At 49.0% G+C, this 23345-nt stretch overlaps 1 protein-coding gene across 2 annotated transcripts in view; it reads left to right on the top strand.

The window, feature by feature from the left end:
* The window catches only part of CAMTA1 (calmodulin binding transcription activator 1), a 980313-nt gene that overhangs the window by 291373 nt on the left and 665595 nt on the right, over positions 1 to 23345 (top strand). For both annotated transcript variants that reach the window (XM_017856059.1, XM_017856060.1), the window contains one exon: positions 10984 to 11051. In XM_017856059.1, coding sequence (XP_017711548.1) covers positions 10984 to 11051 — 68 coding nt within the window. The remainder of the gene's footprint in view (positions 1 to 10983; positions 11052 to 23345) is intronic.

Here is a 23345-nt window from a genome sequence, read left to right as displayed (position 1 = left end):
CTTCCAGGTTCAAGCAATTCTCCTTCGTCAGCTTCCCAAGTAGCTGGGATTACAGGCACCCATTACCACACCTGGCTAATTTTTGTATTTTTATTTATTAAAAAAAAATTTTTTTTGTGACAAAATCTCACCCTTGTCACCCAGGCTAGGGTGCAGTGGCATGATCTTGGCTNAGTGCTGGGATTACAGGCTTGAGCCACTGCGCCCGGCCTTATTTATTTTTTTTGAGACGAAGTCTCGCCTTTGTCACCCAGGCTGGAGTGCAGTGGCATGATCTCAGCTCACTGCAACCTCCGCCTCCTGAGTTCAAGCGATTCTCCTGCCTCAGCCTCCCAAGTAGCTGGGATTACAGGTGCCCACCACCATGCCAGGCTAATTTTTGTATTTTTAATAGAGACGGGGTTTCACTGTGTTGGCCGGGTTGGTGGATTATTCTTATATCAGTCAGGCTCCTATCAGGAGACAGAAGCCATGTTTGGTTGTTTGAACAGAAAATTTAATATATGAAGACTCTCTAGCTAGTAGAAGGGTGGTTGATTACTAATGGAGATAAAAGAGAATTCTAAGTGTTTCCAAAATATCAGGGGTAAAGCAGTAGCTGCTATCTCTAGGCTGAGGAAAAGTAGACAACAAATAAAGACTAGTAGATTCTCCCTGACATTGGCTGAAATTCAGACCTCTTCAAAGAGTGCATGGCTAGCAAAGGAACACGCTGCCTGCCAAAGGGCCTGGGCCAGAAGTAGTCTGTAGAAGTGGCTCATTGTCACTTGAGGACGTCAATTAGAACAGAGCTGGTCTGCCAGTGGAGGGACTGTGTCCTGAGGGTGCAGCTGGAGCTCATCTTCATGGCCACTGGACTCTACTCTGAATAATAGTGATGATTATAATAATGGTGATGATGGTAAGAGTCTGCAAGGGATGTGTCATTGCCACTGTCATCTTGTGGGTTCACGTCATTGCTGTCTATGGACGAAGCTTAACATTCTGCTATGCCAGCAAAGGAGACATGTATACAGGGTCCAGCTTCAGTATCACAAAGAAGGATAAAGAAAGGTGAAATTGGAACTCAGAGATAATAATAAATTAATGACTGGAACAATATCAAAATAGAAATTGGGGCAATCTTGGGTCTGACTTCATCAGCACATGTCACTGAATTAAGGGGCAATGAGTGTTCTGGTTAACATTGTACTGTTCTAAAATCTGTTTCTTTCTGGGTTTCCTATATTGGTTCATGGTCTTACAATGCACCCAGTTTCCAATGCCATAAATATCAGAGTAGGAGCCCCAAGGTCAAGGGCCCACAAATCCAAGCCAGCCATGACAGTGAAGAAAGCCAGTGGGTCGAGGTGGCGGTCCTCTGAGCTCCCAGCCCATCCAAGCAGTGGATGCTGTGTAGCATGCAGGCCTGGGGTTGCCTGACTTTATTTTCAAGGAGAAGCTGGAAATCCCTGACCCTCAGTCTTTAAACATTGGCAGATAAGCCAAATGGGAAGAAGACTGTGTGGACCAAGCAGGCACATCTCTGGGTGGAGTCAGTCCCTGGGCTGCCAGTTTGTGACCTTTGCTTCTGAGATGTCCTCACTGCCTCACTGTCCCTCATTTACCCAGCCAATTGGTTTTCAAGCCCCATTTACTTTGCTTTTGAAAACATTCAGCTTTGTTCCGTTTTCCCCACTCCCACGGCCTTAGTGCAGAATCCTATTGCCTCTATCCTGGGCTGTAATCATGGTCTCCAATCAGCGGCCTCTTCTCTGCCAGGCCACCACCACCAGAGTGATGTTTCTAAAAAGCACAGCTAGCCAGCCATGGTGGCTCATGCCTGTAACCCCAGCACTTTGGGAGGCTGAGGTGGGTGGATCACTTGAGGTCAGGAGTTTAAGACTAGCCTGACAAACATGGTGAAACCCCATCTCTACTAAAAATACAAAAATTAGCTGGACATTGTGGTAGGCACCTGTAATCCCAGCTACTCAGGAGGCTGAAGCAGGAGAGTCTCTTGAACCTGGGAGGCAGAGATTGCAGTGAGCCAATATTTTGCGCCACTGCCCTCCAACCCAGGTGACAGAGCAAGACTGCATCTCGAAATAGATAGACAGATAGATAGATAGATAGATAGATAGATAGATAGATAGATAGATAGACAGATAGATAGCACAGCTCTTTGTGTGTCTCCCATCTGCTTAAAAACCTTCCCCTGGTTCTTGGGGATAAAACTCCATTGCCTGGCATTGAATTCCTCCACAGTTTGGTGCCTCCCCCTCCACCTGGCTTTGAGTTCTGCCTTTCTTCTCCTTGTCCTGTGGACTCTCATTACTTTATATTACTCAGATTTCCCTGAACACATTTGCTACTCCCATTTTCCTGCTTTCACTTATGCTCTTTCCCTTCCCTGATACCTTGGCCACTTGTCTGCTGGGCAACCTCCTAGTCACTCATCAAGACCCAGTTGAAATGTTAGCTCCTTGACACAACCCTTCCTTTTCTTCTCAGTATGGACACATCGTCCGTGCTGCTAATTTGGCACTCTTTGTCTGTTTGGTACTTGAACGTGATAACCCTGGATCCTGCGCCCCTATCTGTCTTCCCAGCTGTATTTCTCAGGGCCATTATTCATGTGTCTTTGTATTGTTAGGGCCTTGCATACTGCCTGGCATATTGTAGGTGCTCAATAATTCATCGAATGATTGAACCAATGAGTAGATAAATGAATGAAAGACCGGGTGAATTGCTCCTTTACTGACTCTGGCTGTGGATGTTTCTATGGTGGCTCATTGTTTCTTCACTGATTGGTAATTTGATAGTCATAAGAATGCTTTACTATGTTTAAATAACAGACAGTCAGTGGGGCCATGCTTCATTTCAGAAGACCAGGCTGTTAGGAATTTATTCTGAATTGTTAGTTACCATTTTGTAGACAGTCCTCCAGACACCCTTGGATCCTTACAGTCTTAACCACTGCCGCTCTCATAAATTGTCAGAGTACAGCTATGTTGCATTCCATGCAAATAATAATAAAAAAACCCCCATCATTCTGTGTGCTAGCTGTTGATGGCAAGAGCTGGTCATTTTGAAAGCAAGATTGGGGGTATTGCTTTCGACTTGTGGGTGGGGGTCCAGGACATCCTGTGCAGGGTTGGGTGCTTGGGAAGTACATCAGTGGACAGGGACAGGAATGTTCAGATGGGAGCCCTGCCCTGTTGGGCCTGGGTTGGACTATTTATCCTGGGGGAGGACCCTCCACCTTCATGCACGGCTGCCCTGGAGAAAGCCAGTGGGGAAGACGCCACTGGGAGAGGGCAGGGCCTGGTTATTTATTTATTTAAATTAAGGCCAATTATTTTTTGTCAAGTGCAGCGAGTGGTGGATTCTGGGAAAACTTGCCTTCACCGTAAACATGTTGGTTAGAAGTCATTAATATGACATTCACACATCCCTAATAAAGTACATAACACAGAGATCTGGCACCATTGAAATGCCCAGAGGACATTAAGTATGAGTCTTAAAACCAAGAGGATTGGAAACAAGATATTTTTACTTCTCGTTTGGGAGTAATATAATTGCATTTTGTGGCTCTAGCAGATGCTGGGGCCAGCTGCTAGGGGAGCCTTGGCTTTTTTTTTTCCCTGTTTTCCGCCTCAGCTTTGGTCCCTTATAGATAAAACCTTTGTGCAGAACTCTCATAAAAACCAAACTTTAAGAAATTATACTTTGGTTGAAAATCCACATTTCTATGTACAAAATATATCTGAGATTGTATAGACTATAGAGATATTTTTATTAGTTGAACTCAGGAGATATTTATATAAATACATATATATAAATATACATATACACATATATACATTTGTTGTTGTTTAATTTGTTACAGTGAGCACTAAAGACCTTTCTCCCTCCCTGACACTGAGCCTATATCTTGAAGACAGATGGAGGATGGACTGTCTGAGAGACCTGTGGGGCACTTGGCTTTTTCTAAGGGCTGCTCCAGGGAAGTTCTGGGAGGCGAGGCTGATCTCTCTGGGCTGCACTCTTCTATGAGGTTGAGACAAACACATTCTGCAATGCATAGCTCCTTCTGGGGAGGGAGTGGGGGCAGCAGAGAGAGCCGGGGCTGAGAAGTTGAGGTGAATCCAGCCCCTCTGAGAATTGTGTGGCCCTCCCTGCACAGATGGGAGCCTCACCACACACCGGAGAGGACACGGCTCATCACCTCAGAGGTGGACCCAGGGGGCAGGGAGCCCTACTCTCCTTGAAGCGTGTGCTATGGACAGCTTCCTTCACACGTGGGGCTCAAAGTCAGCCGCTGGGGATGCAGAGGGTGCAGCGGGATGGCTGTTGTTGGCTCCAGAAGGCATATGTGTTTGCGGATTCCTGTGATGTCTGCATCTAGAGCTGGCCATCCAGTATGGTGGCCACATGCAGCATCGAGCACCTGAGACCTGGTTGAGCCCAGCTAGAGGGGCTGACTGTCCATGGGAAACACACAGGGACTTAGTAGGGAAAAGAGTATGAGATAGTTCGTGACTACTTTTTAAAAAATTAGTAAAATCATACTCTCTTGGATATATTGGGTTAAAGTATAAAATATTATTAAAATTTCTTTTACCTTTTAAAATGTAGCTTCTAGAAATTTTAAAAATATTTTTATATTTTAAGTTCTGGGACACATGTGCAGAATGTGCAGGTTTGTTATGTAGGCATACATGTGCCATGGCGGCCTGCTGCACCCATCAACCCATCTCTAGGATTTAAGCCCTGCATGCATTAGGTATTGCTTCTAGAAATTTTAAAATGACACATGTGCCTTGTGTTGTGGCTCAGGTTCTATTTCCATTGGATGGTGCAGCTCTGGCACTCAGATTGGCCATGAGCTGCCTCCTGAATGAGGGGCACTTAGAGGAACAGTGCTGTGTGACCTCTCACCTAGGGCCCGAGCCTTGATGGCAACTGGACCTTTGTGCATGGGAGCCTCAGGTGTGGGCTCCTGGGGTGACATCCTTTAGAAGAGAACTTCACAATCTCTCCTTCAACTCTGCTGTGTCAGCAGTCATCTTCGGACACAGGAGCTGTGTGGGGCTCTACAGTGACAGACGGACTGAGACGCAGACCTCCCTGAAGACTGAAAAACCAGGAAGGAAGAACCACCACCCACATAGACCTAGCAAGAGAAAGCCCGAGCAGCGCAGCCACTGCTAAGAAAGTTCCAGAAGCTGCAGTGCACTGTGGAGGGAGACAGCAAGGGGGACTCCCCTGGGAGGGGCTGGGCGATGAACAGGACCTGACAGGTTATGTGGGCAGAGCTCGCGCATGGGCGCCTAGGCGTGAAGGGCAGGAACCAGGTCGGCACAGTAATGCATGCTCACCTGCCAGCCCCTGTGGGGCAGCCTCTGCTATTACCCTCCAGCCCTGCTGGCTCCCAGCTGGCTGGCTCCTGACATGGGGTTTGCAGTCCTCTATCAAAACCCATCAACTTGGGGACTGGATGGTGGGTGACCAATTTCTCTAAGTGGTGGAGATGGAGGCATGGCAGCACGGTGTGTGACCAGGCAGTGACGCCAGGTGGAGCATTACAGCCCCCAGTCCTGCCCAGGCCTCCCTTCCTGATGTGTCTTGTTTGGGGCCTTGGGAAAGGGCCCACCAGTCTCCCTGGTCTGCAGGCACCCAACTGTATCTGCCGAACAGATATAGAGGGGCCTGTCTGGGACCCTGCCAGTTTGTTCACCCAAGCCCCTGCAACACACAGACACTATACCTTGGTGGCAGTTTTTCTGCTTGAACGTCCAAAGGACAAACTAAACATTTAAAATCTGCAAGCTGGACAGTCTTTGCTTTGGAGCCTGCAGTGAATTTCTTCATCTTGACAGTCAAGTCATTCTTCTCAGCATCGGATGTGGTATTTAGGATCCGGGAGAAGGAAGAAGCTAAGGGAGCCAGGGCACTGGGGAGGCCGCCGGGTACACACGCGTGGTCTTTCAGGCTCAGGGGCTGTCTGCATGGGTGGGACGGCTGGCATTTCCTTCACCCCAGTGCCACATCTGGTTGGATGTCGATGCCTCCTTCATCTTTTTATTTTTATTGTGGTAAAAGACACATAACATACAATTTACCATCAGTGGCCATTAGTACATTCACGAGGTGGTGCTACCATCTAGCTCCAGACATTTTCATCACCCCAGAAGGAAACCCAACACCCATTAGCCATCACTTCCCATCACCCTCTTCCCCCAACCCTTGGCATCCACTGATCTCCATGCTGTCTCTATGGATTTGCCTATTCTAGATGTTTCATATAAATGGCACCGTGCAATACAGGGCCTTCCGTGCCTGGCCTCTTCTGCTTAGCATCATGTTTTCAGTGTTCATTCATATAGTAGCTGGCATCAGAACCTCATTCCTTCCTATGGCTGAATAACATGCCGTTGTTTGTGACACATTTCGTTTCTTCATCCGTCTGCAGATACTTGGGGTAGGTCCACCACTTGGCTACTGTGAGTGATGCTACTGTGCACGTGTGTGTCTGTGCTTTTTGTTTGAGTACCTGTTTGCACTTCCTTTGGCCATGCTTTTGCCCCAGCCTCTTGTGAATCTTTCAAGCCAGACTTGTGTTTGAGGGATAGCAAGTGTCAGGGAAGGAACATGCACGCCTGGAGAGTGAGGAGTCCTGGCCTGGCTTCACCATGAACATGCTGAGCTTGGACAAGTGCTTTTCTGTTCTATACCTCAGTTTTTTCCTCTGCCAAGATGAGATAGACCAGACCTGGGTTTTCATCTACCTTCCTTGGGGTCCTAGGTTTGTGGACCTCGGGGAAGAGAGAGAGGCCAGACAATTGAGCTGAAAACCTTTCTTTTCACAACTCCTTCCCCTCTTCAGTGGGAGTATCTCCAGCTCTCTGTGTTGCTTTTGTATGCTTCCTGTGATGTTTTAAGCAAAGGGCTCCATGGAGACAAGGAGTTTTGCCCATCACTGAAGTCGAGGATCTTATGAGTTGAACTAGGCTTTTGGGGTGGCAATGATCTTGACCTTGCTGGAAGGAGAGAATCCCCATGAAGGAGGTTCAGTCTGGACTCCTCCTGGTCCACTGGAGGGAGGTGGGGCTGGGAAGTGACCCTGGGTCAGTGGGGAGCAGGGAGCTGTCAGCCTGGGCTGGGAAAAGTTGAGTTCTTCACTCATCCAAGCACACTGTGGTGGTCCTTTCTGAAATTCAGAGCAGTGGTGCAGAATGCGAGCCTGGGAGCCATTCTGCATGGATTTGGGTTCTGGTTCTACAGGTACTGGCCATGTGACCTTAGGCAAGTCACTTAACCACTCTGTGCCTCAGTTTCCACACTGTAAATGGCCATGGTTCCTATTTCATAGTTTGTTATGAAGTTAAATGAGACGATCCCACATAAGTCCTAGGGCAGTGCCTCCACCACCTTAGCACTGGTGACATTGATGGCAGCAACGACACAGATGGTAAAGTCCTTCTCCCCACAATCACCCTGAATTTGGATGGCTTTTACAGGGCTCCATGCCATTTAGCACCTAATACTTTGTGTAGTTTTCATTCTTTGGCAAATCTCTCCAAACCAGTTCCTGAGCTTTTGCAGGGCAGGCTCACCTGTGGTCTGCCCATCTGGTGAGGGGGTGGCCTGGGGAAGGGCCATGGGCTGGGAAGGCTGGGGAGCAGGGGCCTGGCATTAGATGGGTAACCCAGACATGCTCCGTCCAGCCTGGTTCGTGCAGCAGCATGGGACAGTCCCTGGTGGGTGAGTCCAGCTTTGGGGCCCAGCCAACCTGAGCACAGCAGAGATGGGAGCCTGGGCCTGGGCATCAGCTTCCTCAGAAAGGCTGCTGTCAGAGGGGCTCTGTGTGGGAGGTGTCCTGGATTAGGAGAAGCAAAATTTACCTTTGGGGGTAGAGGAGGGAGTGGCAGATGCTCACAGGTAGTTCCTACATCAGTGTGATTTCCTGGAGCCTCTGCTTGCTTGACAGAAGCTCATTAGACATGAGGTGAACCCTCCACCCCACCCCGAGTTTGGCCACAGAGGTGACTCCGTAACAGTGCTTGCACACACTGTCGTGTTGACTTGTCTGTACCCATCGCTCGACTGTGAGCTCTTTAACTGCTCGCTTCAAAGTGGTCCTATTCCCTTTTTGGTATACAATCGATGCTCGGTAAGTGTTTGTAGAGTAAACACAGAAGGCAGTAAGTGGTGCAGGGAGTTTTTCCCCTTCGGAAGCCCTGTCAGGCTGGGGTGAGTGTTGGCTGAAGGATGTCCATGAAAGTCTTCTTTGGGTGTCCCGGGTTTTGGAACAAATCACATGTTTAGAGGTTGGGATCCACTGCACCTCCCATCCCCTGGGCCACTAAGGGTCACTTGTCTTGGCATGGTCCTGGGCAGGGGCATGGATCAGGGGGCTAGCACAGCCTATTCCTCTGGATACCGGATCTCCTAAAGTTCAGGCAGATGAGCTGCTGCACGTGACAAGTGGCTTAGTAAATCCACATACTGACTTCAGCCGTGGTCTGCTCTGGTTTTGTGAAGCCAAATGGGAACCGATCGACAAACCAACAACTCTGAACGGTCATTCCGATGTTACCATTCATTGTCTTCAGGCGTGAACGGTCATTCCATTCCTTGTCTTCAGGCGTGAACGGTCATTCCGATGTTAGCGTTCGTTGTCTGCAGGCGTGGGCATGCGGGGGTGTCCAGGGTGGTGGAGGTGACAGATGATGATTAATCCATCAGTAGTGGCAGCCTCTGACCTGAACCATTTTGTGACCTCAACAGGGGCTGCTAGACAGGTGGCTCACACCATGTAGATCTTATAGTGATTCATGGTAGCTATTGTTTGGGGCATACCTTCTGCCAGCCAGTGTATTTAGAATGATCATTCCTTAGAACTGCCTCATGAGCTGATAGTCTCCCAGTTTCATAGGAAACTGGTCTAGACAGGTTAACTAATGTGCTCAAGATGAGACAGCTCATAAGAGGCCGAGCTGGTACCCAAAGCCAGGACACTGTTTGCTTCCGATGCATGTGCTCTTAACTGTGATACTATGTTGCCTTCCTACAGTGACATCGAGTTAATTAAATAATTGGCAAAGTTGTAGCCAGGAACTGCTGCATTTTGCTGCTTTTAAACTCTTGTGTCAACTATCTTCAGTAACAGACTCTCTCTCTCTCTCACTCTCACACTTGTGTATCATATTTACTTCTGCCATGCACATTTTTCCTACCCCATCCCATCCCATCCCTCCCTCCCTCCTTCCATCCATCCATGCATCCATCTGACCGGCCACCTGTCTAACAAACACTTATCAGGTGCTTCCTATGTGCCCCAGGACACTGTTAAGTCCAAGGGATGTGTCAGTGATAACATGTTCCGTATCCTTCTCATGCTTCAATGGGGGATGTTATCTGGGTAAACAAGCAATTAGAATGCAGAATGATAAATCCTGCCCACTGGGGGAAGGTGCTGGTGCCACCCAGGCAAGCAGGAGGGATAACTGACGCCGTCATGAATAGTTAGGGAGGGCCAGCCAGAGGAAGGATCTGTCTACAGTGAGACCTCAGGGAAAGATTTTTCTAAGGAGAGGAAATAAAACGTGAAAAGGCTCAGGGATGAGAGAACAATGTGCTGGTTGATCAGCTGCTTATTTATGATTTCTTCAGCTGCAGTCAGTGATAGAAACTTGCACAGTGAAGCAACTCTATTTTTGCTATAGGCTTCTGCTTCCCAGGTTCTTTGTCAGGTCCAGGCTTCCAGACAGAGGTGGTTTGGGCTCTCAGTTCCCAATCACTGGCTGCCTTGTGGGGGCCGGCTCCATGGTATGTGAGGCCTTGATCTCCACTCTTGGCCTGTGCCCTTTGGACTGCATGGCACCAGGGCCATTTTCTATTCTCAACTGCTCTGCTTACTGGGCTTCTCTTCCTTCTCAAGGCCAAGTTTAGCATCTCTGGTCACAGGTGTCAACTCCATTATGTCCCAGCTGAAAGAGGCTGCTTGCCTCCAGGCAGAGGGGCTGCCGCTTTCCCAGGAACCCACTAGGAACCCCGACTGCAGAGAGAGCTGAGGTGGAGGCCTCCCCTCTGTATTTTCCTGATAGTCAGGGCAGCAGCTCTGTGTTGTGGCATCACCAGATCAAGGGAAACGTGTACTAGTCCAACCTTAATTTAACTTACAATCCCTGCCAATTTCATGTTAGCAGATCCTCTCGGAGTTGGAAGTAATGGGCCATATCATGCCTCGAGCTGGAGCAATGACTTATGTTGATGTCACTCACTGGCCTTTTATGGAAATTATTAATAAATCAGTAATTCTATCTGCAGTGATGTTGTTGTGTTTATAAATATTTAATTTACCTTCAGGTGCCCGCATTTTCCTCCTCTTTACCTTAAACTCTGCTGATGTTGCTCTTCTTTCGGAAACGCCGCTCACTAGATTTATCAGTAGTGGGAGAGGTTAACTTATTTCTCCCCCCACTTCCTCCCTGGAATATGGCTTTATCGTGTCTTTTCTTTTTAATCTTTATGTGATTTTGGCTCGGGGTTGAGGATGAAGCTGAGAGGATGCGACGTCTCTTGTGACAAAGAGGAAAGATTGGTCCAGCTTCAGAAAAGGACGAAACTTTCCAATTATGGTCTGTGCATCGTGGAGACTTGTTGTTGGCGTGTGTTTCTCCCTCCCTAAATTAATGACATTTAGAATCTGAAATGGTGTCTGATGTCTTCCTCCCACAGAGAAATATTTTCGTCCTTGCCACCGACTCATCTTTTGAGACCCAGTGCTTTGATTACTACCGTGTGACAGGTTGAATGGAAAGGACTGAAAAAATCAAAATAGAAACAGAGTCCAAGTCGAGTGTTTCTCTAGCAGGGATGGAGTTCCAGGCCCACAAAGGAAAACAGCAACTGGGAAACAGCAAAAACTTTCTTACCTCTCAGGATCCAACGTGAGCTAATTGTTGTTATTATCTTTTTATTCTTCTGTTTCAGGAAATTGCAGCTTATTTAATAACATTTGAGAAACACGAAGAATGGCTAACCACCTCCCCTAAGACAAGGTAATGTCCCAGATCTTGCAGTTTTTCACATATGTACAGTAAGTGGATTGATTTGCATTGATTACCTGATTTGGCCAGTCAGTTCATGGGCAACGAGTTGAAAATGCCATGTTGTGCTGGATGGCTTTCGACACTGAGGTCTCATTCATTGACATAAGACTGTGGCAGTGAACACGATCAGATGGATTAAAAGGAGTACAAGTGCCATCTGCCAGTTGGAACTTTTCACCTGACGGCTGGATCCTTCAGCCGGGTGCTTGGAAGCCTTCAGAGGCAGGAGCCTCAGGGGAAGTTTATTTTGGGAAATTGCTTGCCTGCCACTAGTGTTCTCTAGAAACGTGCTTTGAGAAAAGAGAAACCAGCTTAACTGCCCACTTTTATCTCAACGTGTCTTACAAACTAAAAGTCAAGTTATTCTTGATTGGTGTGATTGGTGGTAAAGTGATCCTCCCAAATCAGAAGCAATGGCTAAGCTCGCAGTTTATTATGCAGTAAACGTCCTTGAACCTGCTAACTGCTACAAACACTTAGCTTCTCTCACCACTCAGGAATAGAGGGAATTGGTGAAAATATAGCTGACCTGCGTTCCCCCAGCACCAGTGATGTTACCAACTTGTGAAGAACGGTGACGTTGGGACTTAGGGTTGATTTTTAAAAGGCAGCCTCTTTTTGTCCTCCCCAACTCTAGGTTTTTATTTTTGGAACGTTACAATCTAGAGCTTCGGAAATACGTGACAACTCTCTTCCAGTTGCCGTGAGTTTTCTGTTAGCAGTGACAGGACCCAGGTGTTTATTAGCTGGCGAGGTGGTAGCTGGAGTGTGGTTTACACAGGATACCTGGACTGCAGGCTTGAACGGAAGTGGTGGAATGTCCAGTCGGTTTCACGCTGGACAGAAGCCCCGAGTCCCCAGGTTTGTTAGCTAGGACCAGGGAAGGGTTGGGTGTGTCCTCTGTGCCCGTGGCCCATCGACTTGAACTGTTCATCCTCCCTGAGTCATGGGAAAGGCCGTCTTTGGGAATGTTTATTCATTCTAGAAGGAATTTAAAAACATCACATTATTAGGCTTAGATACTTGCTGGTTAGCATCTTTTAGATGAGGGCACAATCCTCCCCTTTGAAGGAGGCTAGAGTGTATTGTGGAAGGAAGGTTAGTGATTGAGGCTCCCTTCCCCCAGGTAGCTCTGATTGCTTTACCTCCAGCCTGAGAGTGGGAGGAGAGTCCCTCCACAGGAGTTCCCAGTACCTCAGCCTACTGGGACCATGGTTTTTCCTTTGCTATAAAATCAAATAGTTTATCTCAATCAGCTTTTGCTGTGATAATTCTGTGTAAGAAATGACCTGCAAGCTTAGTGACTTTAAACAACAAATCTTTATTTTCTGCTTATGGGTCTGTGGGCTGCCTGTGGCTTTGGGTTGAGGTCAGGTCTGCTGTGTCCATCATTTTGCTGTGGGACCTAGGCTGAGGAAGCCCCCTCTGCCTGGGAAATTTGCTTCTCCCACAAGAGCACAGAAGCTTATAAGCCCAAGGCAGTTGATGCAGGTGCAGTTAAAATTCCTGCTCAGATATGGCATCATATGTCATGCCTGCGGATAAATCCACTGGCCAAAGCAAGTCCCCTGGCCAAGCCCAGTAAGAATGGGGCTGGGAAGGACATCCCTCCACAGAGTCGGGGCAGGGGTGGGCAGTGGAGAGGATGGGAGTACAGTGCACTATTTGGTGAATACGGCCAAACACCAACAGAGCCTGACGCCCTCATCTCCTCTTTCTTCTGCGGTATCTTCTTGGAGGACATCATTCTCAAACTTGAGCAGGCATCAGAATCAGCTGGGGGCTCATTAAAATGTGGGCCCCAACCCAAGGTTTCTGATTCAGCAGGTGCGGTGGGGAGCTGGGGTGGGGTGGGTGGGGCTGAGCATGTGTTATTTCTAACAAGTTTCCAGGCAGTAGGATGTGGCTGGTCTGGGATGGCACTTTGAGGACCACTGGCCTGGTTTTCTGGGGGAGAAGGAGGCTTATCTGATTTCTGCCTCTGGACTATTTCCTGACTCTCACGGGTGGCCCTCATCTCAAGCAGCCACCAGCCTCTCCGTGCACCCTTCACTCTCTGCTGAAACACTCCTTAAATCTAAGTGGTAAGAGAAGAGCTCCTCCTTAGCCGAGACGGAGCTTCTCTGGAACGCGTCCCGGGCCAGACATCTGATTTCAGATACGCAGACGTGTGCTGGGTTTCAGCCACCCTTTGATGGCAGAACAGTAGAACATTTCAAGGCGGTGGTTTTACCTTGAGTTTCAGCCTTTGGAGTTTGGGTTACAATTGAAAAGGGGATGTCACTCAGGGTCATGCCTGACTCGCGTGACTTTCTGGGTATACATAGAGACAAGAGACCCACCCCGAGGCACAGGGGTGCGCCTGGCGGAAGAAGGAAGGCGGGTTTCAGATGTGGTCAAATCCGGGTTTGAGCCCTGGCTCTGTCACTCAGTGGCTTTGTGACTGTGAAAAGGTCATCTTAGCTCCTTTAAAAGCCCTGCATTTTCTTCTTCATATAGAAAATGGAGTCGATGTTGATCCCGTCCTTGCTGGGTCACAATGAGGACTGAATGTGGTCATGTATCTGATTCCGCTTCGCATGCTGTGTGGGTCTGTCCGTACACGGGTGTCACCGTGCCTCTTATCTGTGGGGCAGTCCCCAGCCTGCTGGAGCCTTTGACGTCGGCAGGTGTCTGCCAGGATTTCTCCGGGCTTTGGAAGGACGAATTTCTTTCCTAAAGGCAGAGGGTGAAGACGGAAGGTTTCCTATTAGTATTAAAATATCCACTCCATGTTTACACTTGAAAGCTTCTTGTCCCAGGAGAAGCAAAACTTGCTGTGGTTGTTCAAGGACCTTCCTAAATTAGTGGTTGAGTTGTGTTTGGATCCCCACCCCCACCCCATCTCTAGTATTGAAATTAATTGGTGCAGTTAACTGCTGAGTTCATACAAACTGGCCTCCTGGTATTAAGGAATTAATGACACCAATACTCTGCTGAACGAGAAGGCAATACAACTTCTGTTTGCCGCCGCCGCCGCCGCCGCCACTGCTAATTTCATTTTAGAAAATTAATAAAAATGAATTGCACCACTGACATTTATAGAGTTTCCTAATAAAATGATACATTGTTTGTGTGGAGGAATCCCTATTAAATTAATTGTTGTAATCAGTTCACATATAGATGTTGGTATAGGAGCTGCAGAGGGGCCCCCTGCTTGTCTCTGTGGCTTGCTGCCGGCTGGGGGTTATAAATATAGTCCTTGCTCAGATACTGCCCTAATTACAGAGAAGGCCCCGGGAGCCCCAGCTCACCTGTTTAATAATGAGGTGTGCTACACAGAGGCTCCCGGGGCTGGGGACCCCAGGGGCAGCCACAGTATCACAACAGAGCTGAATGCCTCCTGTTCAAACAGCCTGTATTGTACTCTTGGCAACTGGGACCTCCGGTTTGAAAAGTCACCCTGAGGGACGTGTTTATTTGGCACTTGCTGTGTGCTCAGTGTGATAATAATACCATTTGGAGACCCCAGGGAACTTCATGCTCCCCACCCTGCCAGGTGAATTGAGAATCTTGGAACGAAGAGTGTCCTCCCCCTGTCTAGAATGTTCTCCCAGCTCCTCCTGCAGGCCTTGACTGGGTGTCCCTTTCTCAGGGAGGTGTCCCTGACCATGCAGTTTAAAGTCTCGCTCCCGCCCCCACCCAGCCAGCCCCCTTTCCTCCTTTCTCGTTTTTGGTTTCTCTGGAGCACTCATCGCCTTCTGACACACTGTGTCTGTCACGATTGCCTTGCCTAATTTATGTATTCATTACTTGGCCCACTCCAAAGTGTTAGCACCAAGGGGAGAGGGATTTTTAGTGAGGCTTGTTCATGAGGCACCCCCAGGGCCTAGAACAGTATGGACACCTCCCAGACCCTCGAGAAATGTCCATAAAATGAACAAAAGTGACGTAGAAAGGTGAGCCTGATGGTTGTGAAGAAAGGGACCTGGGTTTTCTCCACTTCAGTTTTCCGGGTATTTCTAGTTCCAGGATCGTCCGGTTGAGCCAGCAGTGTGCTCTCGGGCACCGCCCATGGGCTGGATGCTGTGCTTTGAAACCCTCCTGGCAGCTCTGCCAGGTATAGAGGGTGTGTGCCCTCCTGGGCCTGCATGGTGAGTCTGTGCTAGAACTGGAACTTGAACCCAGGGTGATCTCACTGCAAAGCTCATAACCTTCGCTTTTATGTGTGTGAAGTTTCCCGGGGAGCCCGTCAGTAGCTCCTCTATTCCTCTCCGCCTCTCACTGCCGAGAATTCCAAACCAACCAGGAAAACCAGGCTCCAGGCAAAGGTTCCCTTTGTCAGTAAGCGTGGCTCCTACGTGCCAGCCAGGAGGGCGTTCTACACTGTCTCCCAAGTAGGAGTTAGCCCCCCAGTCACAGGCAGTGTGGAAGAGCTGCACACCAGGTCCCTTTCACCAGAGGGCAGGGAGCAGGGCTGAGCCCAGTATAGGCAGGCAGCTGCAAAACTGAGCAATCCCTATTACTTATTCCTCCTCCCCTGGGAAATACGCAACCTTCTCTGGAAGCCAGGGACTCACAAACTCAAGACTGAAGTAAGAGCATATCCTTCCCAGGACTCCTGTTTATACCAGTTAGAAAGAGGCTGGAAAAGCTGTTAATTATCTAATTAATTAATTAGATTGATATGGATAGCACCTTAACATGGAAGCACTAAGGGTCTAGTAATAGAATTTTCCTATAATGAACACTAAATGCTTTTTGGTCAATAAGCAAATAAAACAGCCAAGTAGAAGGAGGAGATCTAGAAGGAAAAGAGGAGAAAAGTGAGCCTTGAGTTTCAGAAAGACTCCAGTGGCTCGGAGGGAGCTTCCACTCGCCTCCTCCTGGCTTCCTGACCCCATCCATTCATTCTGGCTTCAAGTGCTCCAGATCTTTCCCTGCCCTGATGGCGGTGGACACCAAGCTGTCCACCAGCTTGGACAGATCCTCTGCTCTTTCGTCCCACATTCTCCCTTGTGGGGCTCCCAGGACTCCCTGACTCCATGGTCTCATTGTCAAGTCTCTGTGGATCTTTCCCCACATCCGACTCTGTCTCCCTGGCACCTGCATGCCGTGTTATGATCTCCAACTCACCATCTTCCCCCCCTCCTTCCCTGACCCCCACTCTGCTTTCCATCTTCTGACTTCCCTGGTTCTAGAAGAGCCACCTCGTTTGTGGAGATGCCAGAGCACACAACGTGGACTCCAGGTGGCTTCTCTTTCTCCTTTGTCCCCTGCATCTCATTAGCCACCAACTCTGCCAGTGTTTCCAACTGTAATTCACATCCTCATTTTCTTATGTTTCCCCTCCAGGATCAGCTGTGTCCTCACTGCCACTGTCACGCTTGGAGTATTTAAATATCTCCTACTAGGTTTCCTTCTCTAAGTCGAACTCCTCCTCCCCACTGGTTTTCCTGAAATACTGCTTTGATTCCATTGTTATTCTTCTTGGAAGCCTCAGACACTTCCTGTGAGCTGAGGCCAACTCTCCAGTGATGTCTTTACGGCCGTTCTTCTGTCTCAACCCACCCTTTTCTGTTTATTTTCCTTGACCTCCCACCTCCAGGTACTGCTACAGTTGGGGAGCGGCTGGCTGCTCTCCGAACATCTTTCTTGTCCTCCACTTTGGCCTCCACTTGGCATTACCCTCACCTCAGATGTCCTCATGTCCAATCTGGTCTGCCTCTTCCTGGGAGCCTTCCCCAAACTCATCGACTCAGGGCGAGTCCTCTTCCCTTCCTGCTCCCATAGCTGCACGTGCTTTGTCGTCAGTTGTTTGCCAGTTCAGCTGTCGTTAGTAAGTCTTTCTTCTCCAGTGGGGTGGCGCGTTCCCCAAGGACAAGGTCATGCTGTCCCTTTTATCTCTTCACAGCCTGTGTGCAGGGAGGCCAGGGCTTTGATGGGGTAGAGTGGGGGGTGGACAGAGTGTGGACTCATTGCACAGAAGCAAGTTTGCCCAAGAGACAGAGTGCCAGTGCCTACCATCCATGGGGTTCTTTGTCCTAGACAGCCCTTGGGGTCCCAGCGTGGTACCAGCCTGTGAGCAGAGGCCTCTGCCTAGAAAGCCCGTGTTATCAGGCCCCAGGCTGGTCCTGGTGCAGGAGGGTTTGTCTTTGTTCAGTCCCACTGTAAGACCCCTGGCAGTGACCTGTTGGCCACCTTTAAGGCATCTGCTCTTTAGGACAGACAGAGGACTTTTCTAAGGAAGCCCCTATTCCTGGTAAGGCTGCTCGAGTGACCGGAATAGAATTGCAAAAATCATTTTAAAATTCCCAGAGCTGAAAAGAAATGCAATTCTGACACCTGCTGCAGCCTGGATGAAGCCTGAAGCCATTATGCTCAGTGAATCAGCCGGACGCAAAGGGCCACACAGTGTGTGATCTGCTGACTGAGGGATCTAGAGTAGTCCACTCTGGAGATGGAAAGTAGATAGTGGTTTCCCAGGGCTGGGGTGGAGGGAGGGAGAAATGGGGAGTTAGTCTTCAATGGATGGGCACAGCGTTTCAGCTGGGAAGACGGGTGGTGGTGATGATGGTGGCAGAGCAATGTGAATGTGCTTAATGCCATTCAAAACGGTGAAAATGGTAAGTTTTATGTTACATATATTTTACCACAGTGAAAAAAAATTCCCAGAGTTGCCTCTGTAGCTTTTCCTCAGGTGTTCAGCTGGGCAGGGTTGGCTGGGGTGGACGAATCGTGTGTGTGTGTGCGCGCGTGTGTGTGTGCGTGTACGTGTGTGTGCACGCGTGTGTGTGCGTGCATGTGCGTGTGTGCGCGTGTGTGTGTGCGTGTGTGTGTGTGCGTGCGTGTGTGCCCAAGGGGTGCTATTGGTGGCCAGAGTTCGGGAGGGCAGTTTTAGACTCAGAGCATTTTAGGACTCTGTACTTTGGAACTATGCAGGAAAACGGAAATTGGGTCGGCGGTGGTTTCCACGAGTGGTTTCCACGTGGTAACCTTTGCATTATGCTGAACCAGGGACCTGCTTCAAATTAACACAGAGATGTGTCACGTTAGGTGCGTTTCAGCATTTGCATAATGTATCGCAGATCCTTGGCCAAGGCCATCATTGGCCAAAGGGCAACTGCAGGGTGAGGGAATTGGCGGGTGCCACGTCTGTCAGAGCTCCCAGGGAGCCTCCTGCCCGAGGACTTCCTCGCAGGGTACCTGTCACCTAGTTTTCATTTATTTCCGGGATGAGGCGGGGAATGAGCTGTGGCCTGTATCCTGATGGAGTGTCTGGCAGTGTCTCCACAGTGGTAGGGAAGTCCCCAGTCTCTGCATGGAAATAGGTCTGCCCTGGATTCCAGTTATCTTTATCCTAGTTAATCCCAGAATACAACATGTCAAAGCAGGGGCAACCCACGGAGGCCACTTCCTCAATCCCCTCCGTGTCCAGGAAGTTGGCCACAGTGGGGGCGCTGATGGCTTGGTGGAGGACTGTCACATATGCTGGGCTCCTGATCAGAGGACACGCGAGCCTCATGTGACCTCAGTGGGCTTAGCTACCTGTTGAAATGGCAGCACCAGCCCAGGGCTCATGTTCCTGGCACAAGAGCTGAGGGTTGACCTCCATCCCACCCCTCCTCACTTCTTGGGACCAGGAGTGCAAGTCTCCAGTGTCCTGGAGGAGCCGAGAGGGAAGTATTGATGTTTGTGTCTCTGATTCCTCCCTGGGTTAGACAGCTACCAACCTGTGGCTCCTGCCCACCCCACCCCACCCTCTTTTTTAAAAATTTTGATATGGAGTCTCACCATCAACCACGCTGAAGTACAGTGGTGTGATTTTGGCTCACTGCAACCTCCACCTCCTAGGTTCAAGTGATTCTCCTGCCTCGGTCTCCTGAGTAGCTGGGATTACAGGTGCCCGCCACCACTCCTGGCTAATTTTTGTATTTTTAGTGGAGACGAGGTTTCACCCTGTTGGCCGGGCTGCTCTCGAACCCGTGGCCTCAAGTGATCTGCCCGCCTCGGCCTCCCAAAGTGCTGGGATTACAGGCGTGAGTCAGAGTGCCTGGCTCCCCCTTCTTTTATTTTTATAAAAATTATATGTGTACATAGTTTAGTATATCACATGGCCCTAAAAAACTTGTAAGAAAAGATAGCAGCCTCTGCCCTACAGCTCAATCCTGTTTCCCAGGGGCGGCTGCCCTCCAGTCTTTTGGTTCTGATATTTACCTCCAGATTTCTAAATATGTTGACTCTGCTGTTTCTTGATTTGTCAATTTTAGACATCATCTTCCGGCTTCCTCAGATGCGAACTGAGGATTTAGCTTTCTTACTGTGTGCACTGCCTGGCTCTTCCTTACCTGGGGGAGGGGCTGGTTAATGGAGGGAGCCAGCTTTCTGTTGGTAACTCTGAGGTTCTGCATCTCTACATTTTTTTCTCTGGAGCCATCTGGGTTCTCCTGAGAAGGACTGGTCAATGTGCTGCCTAGTTTGAGCTGGCCTGGCTGCTAGCGGTCTGTGAGGGCCAGGCAGGGCAAGGGGCTGGGAATGTCAGCATTCGGTATGAGAGCTACTTAATTCTCCCAGTTTCTTGTTTCTTAATTCTCCCAGTTTCCGTGTTTCTTGCCTCTCTTCTGCTGTTTCCGAGTTTGGAGTCTTTCCAGACTCCAGCTCTTCACCAGCTCTTCAGAGAATCAATGTGTCTCCCGCTGGGGCAGAGGCCAGGGGGTAGGTGCCTGTCTGCTCAGTGTAGAGGTAGGACCCTGGGAGGGTCTACTGCCCCCTACACAGATGTGCCAGCTCCCTCTGCTTCCCACCCCAATCCTAACTTCTGCCTTCCGTGGCACCTGCTGCTTCCAATTCGCGAGTCTTCTGGGGGCTTGGCAGGCGGGTTAGTGTGTTGTTCCTGAGGTCCACTGCACGACACTCGGATTTTAGCTTCCTAGATTCGGCTGTGTCAGTTACCAACCCTGCATCTGCTTCCCGTCTCTCCAGAATGTGTTGGCGTCTCTTATCCACGCTCGTCTCTGTTCCCCTTGGCTTTCTCCTTGTGGATTTATACTTGTTTTCATTCCTTTACTGTCATTGGCGAGGACGAGCGATGCTTAGTCCTCCCTGTGAGCCCTGTTTCTTCTTCACTGGCCTTCGCCCAGAGTCGTGCCGAGTGGGACCCGCTCCCCTTGTTTTCTCATCCTTCCTCTCTCTCCTCTTCGTTTCCTGCTCACTGTCAAGCTAACTTGCTGTTTCACTCTCTTGCTTTTTTCTCTTTTTCCAAGTCTTTTTCAGTCTGCAGAAAGAAATGCCTCAAAGTGCAGTTTGGAGGTTTCTAAGTGCGCAGCTGCTCAGGGATGGGAAATCCTGCTGCTGACACGCACACATGCTTCTTGTGTGCGAGGTCCCAGGTGTGCAGCCTGACCCACGCCAAAGCCCCGTTTGGCCTCCTCTCCACCTTCTTATTGCACCACTCTTAGTTTAGAGCCTTTCCTGGCATTGGCACAGGGGCGTGGTGTGGCCTCTCCCTGAGCAGAATTTCAGGGATCTTGGGGATGGCCAGGCCCATCCACTATGCTGTGCATGTCCCCTGACAGTGGGATCTCGATGGCTTTTATTTTTACATGGTTCTGCATGTGTCTTCTTTGGATTGTACTGGGACGAAAGCCTTGACGGCAGGGGCTTCGTGCCAGGGTGCCTGTGATGCATGTTGGGGTGCTGGGGCACCCCAACAGGAGACTGCCCGCCCAGGGTGACACCTGCCGGCATCTCTAAGCAGGACACTCTGGCAGTTATGAATACTTCTGAGAATAGAAAAGCCCCCGGCACTGTGCTCACACCGATCGATAGGTATCTACATGCCCTGTCCGTGTCTGTTGATGGTCATTTTGTTTTGTTTCTGGCACCCCCCAGTTTATTCTTAGCATCTTCAGCACCCTCTCTTAGGTTTGGAAAGTTAGGACTGCCTGGCATTTCTGTCATGGGCATGGATTGGCATCTGTGGTGTTTCCTCTGGATCAATTCTGATGCCCATGGAAAGGGAAAGGGAGCTGGCCTGCAGGCCTTGTGGCATTGCGAGGTGGGGAAGGCAAGTTCTCGGAATAAAGGACTTTTTGCAATTCATAAGTTTCTGTGTAATGAGTAATCACCAGATCATCTGGGTGTTCTGGGCTGGAGATTCTCCCCCTGTGCTGTTTGGCTAGGAGGTATTACTGTCTTTGCTATTCTTAGATTTTCCACAGTCCTTCATTATGGAGCTTTCTAAAAAAATTAAAAATAAACCAAAAACAAAGGAAGGAAATCTTTTCTGGTTCTGCAACTCTACTGCATATCCCACTTTCGCTTGAGCTTTTGCTTTATGTGGTGTATGTATGCTTATACACATATGTGCACACATACACAGCACACATGTAGACACATGCGTGTGCTGAGGCACATACACAGAACCATACACATGCACATAGATACACAACTACACACATGTACACATGACACATGCATGAACAAATTTGCAACACACAACATGTGTACACACAGCACAGAAACAAATCCACATGTACACATGTAGGCACATACACACATATGCATGTGCCCAGGCAATACAGACACAGCATATACATGCATATATACACACAACTACACACGTACACACATGTACCCACAATACATATGTACAAGCAACTATTCAACATATGCATGCATGCAGCACAGAAATACACATACACATACATACAAGTACACACATGCATAAATACACAATACACACATGCACAGCTTCCTGTATTGGTCATTGTTCTCTTGTAAGAAGTCTCTGGGAACATTTTTCTTCTGTTCATTATGTGTCTTAGGGAGATGAAATTTTTTGGTAGAGGAAATTTTCTCCTCAAAGAAAAAATTAATTTTTCTATACTGGCTACTCCTGACCTCACCTGGCGGGGAATTTATTGTTAATTAAGCTGTTTAGTTGAGGTGACTCTTCGGGGGAAGAGGTAGCAAGAGTCCAGACCAGGGCAGCCACGTCCGGGAGGGGAGGCTCCTGCTCTGCCGAGGACAGGGGAGCTCGCTGAAGCGCTGGTGGCTGGCGTTGTGACTTCCCATCACTCCCTCCACCGGGATCATCTGTAGGAATTCAGGATCTGAGGTTTTTCTTTTGGCCTCCACCTGCAGTGGAATTGAATTTGCATGTAGAATGGCAGCTGGTGCCTAGGCCGAGGGATCAGAGAAATCAGCCCACTGTTAGGTCTGGGGAATGATGTTGAGGCAGGTGATGAAATTATGGAAGAACAAATGTATGCGCAAGGCTGGAGGAGGGAAAACAGATGAGACGCTTTAGCTTCTCCCCAGGAGCACAGCCTGCACCGTGAAATGTGCCATTTCCACATATTTTCACATCGAACATCCGCGGCCCTTCCGCCTCCAGTGTCATGGGCTCACTCTAATTAATTCAGTTCACCAGTGTTGGGCCATGCTGCCCTTCTGATGCTGGGGGTTGACAGAGCTCTGTTTGGGGAATGGGTGTCATCTTCTCCCTGGGTTATGAGTGAGCCCTTTTATTCCTGAGCTGCATGACACTGAACCGTCACCTTCTTTAGTTGTTGGCTGGCACCCACTCTTCTCTTTACTCGGTGAATACTTTCTGACTGCTTCCTGTATGCCAGGCATTGTGCTGGGCATTGGGACATAATGGTGACCAGGACAGATCATTTATAAGAATTGCAACTTTGAGGAGTGCTACAAGGGTCAAGTGCAGGGAGAGGCTGCCCCTCTAGTGCATGGGGTGGGGGAGGTTGGGCTGACTTCCAGATGGGCTGCTGGGTGCAGTGGGGGTTCCCAGCGGGGTGGGGGTACCCTTGAACAGGGTACCTAGCTGAGTAGCTATTATTAACACCCTTGCCTGGTTGCCCTGGGGATGGAGAATGAACTGGAAGTCCAAGGGTGAAAGTAGAAAGAATCCGGGAGTGCTCACATGCCAATGTAGATGCCATTTTCCGGATGGGAGGACTGAGGCACCGTCTGTCTGAGATGCACATATACACACAACTACACACATGTACACACAACACACATGCACAAGCAAATATTCAACACATCATGGAGCACAGAAACACACATATGCACATATACATATAAATACAGGTACACACATGCATACACAATACACAACTACACACACACACACACACACACACACACACACACACATACCCCTCCCTGTATTGGTCACTGTTCTCCTGTAAGAAGTCTCTGGGAAAATTTTTGACTTATCCTTGTCCCGTTAGCTGCTAT

The sequence above is a fragment of the Rhinopithecus bieti genome, unplaced genomic scaffold (assembly GCF_001698545.2).
Source record: "Rhinopithecus bieti isolate Rb0 unplaced genomic scaffold, ASM169854v2 scaffold_40368, whole genome shotgun sequence".
NCBI lineage: Eukaryota > Metazoa > Chordata > Mammalia > Primates > Cercopithecidae > Rhinopithecus > Rhinopithecus bieti.
Note: the sequence above shows the minus strand (reverse complement) of the source record. Positions and strands in the feature narration are given on the sequence as shown.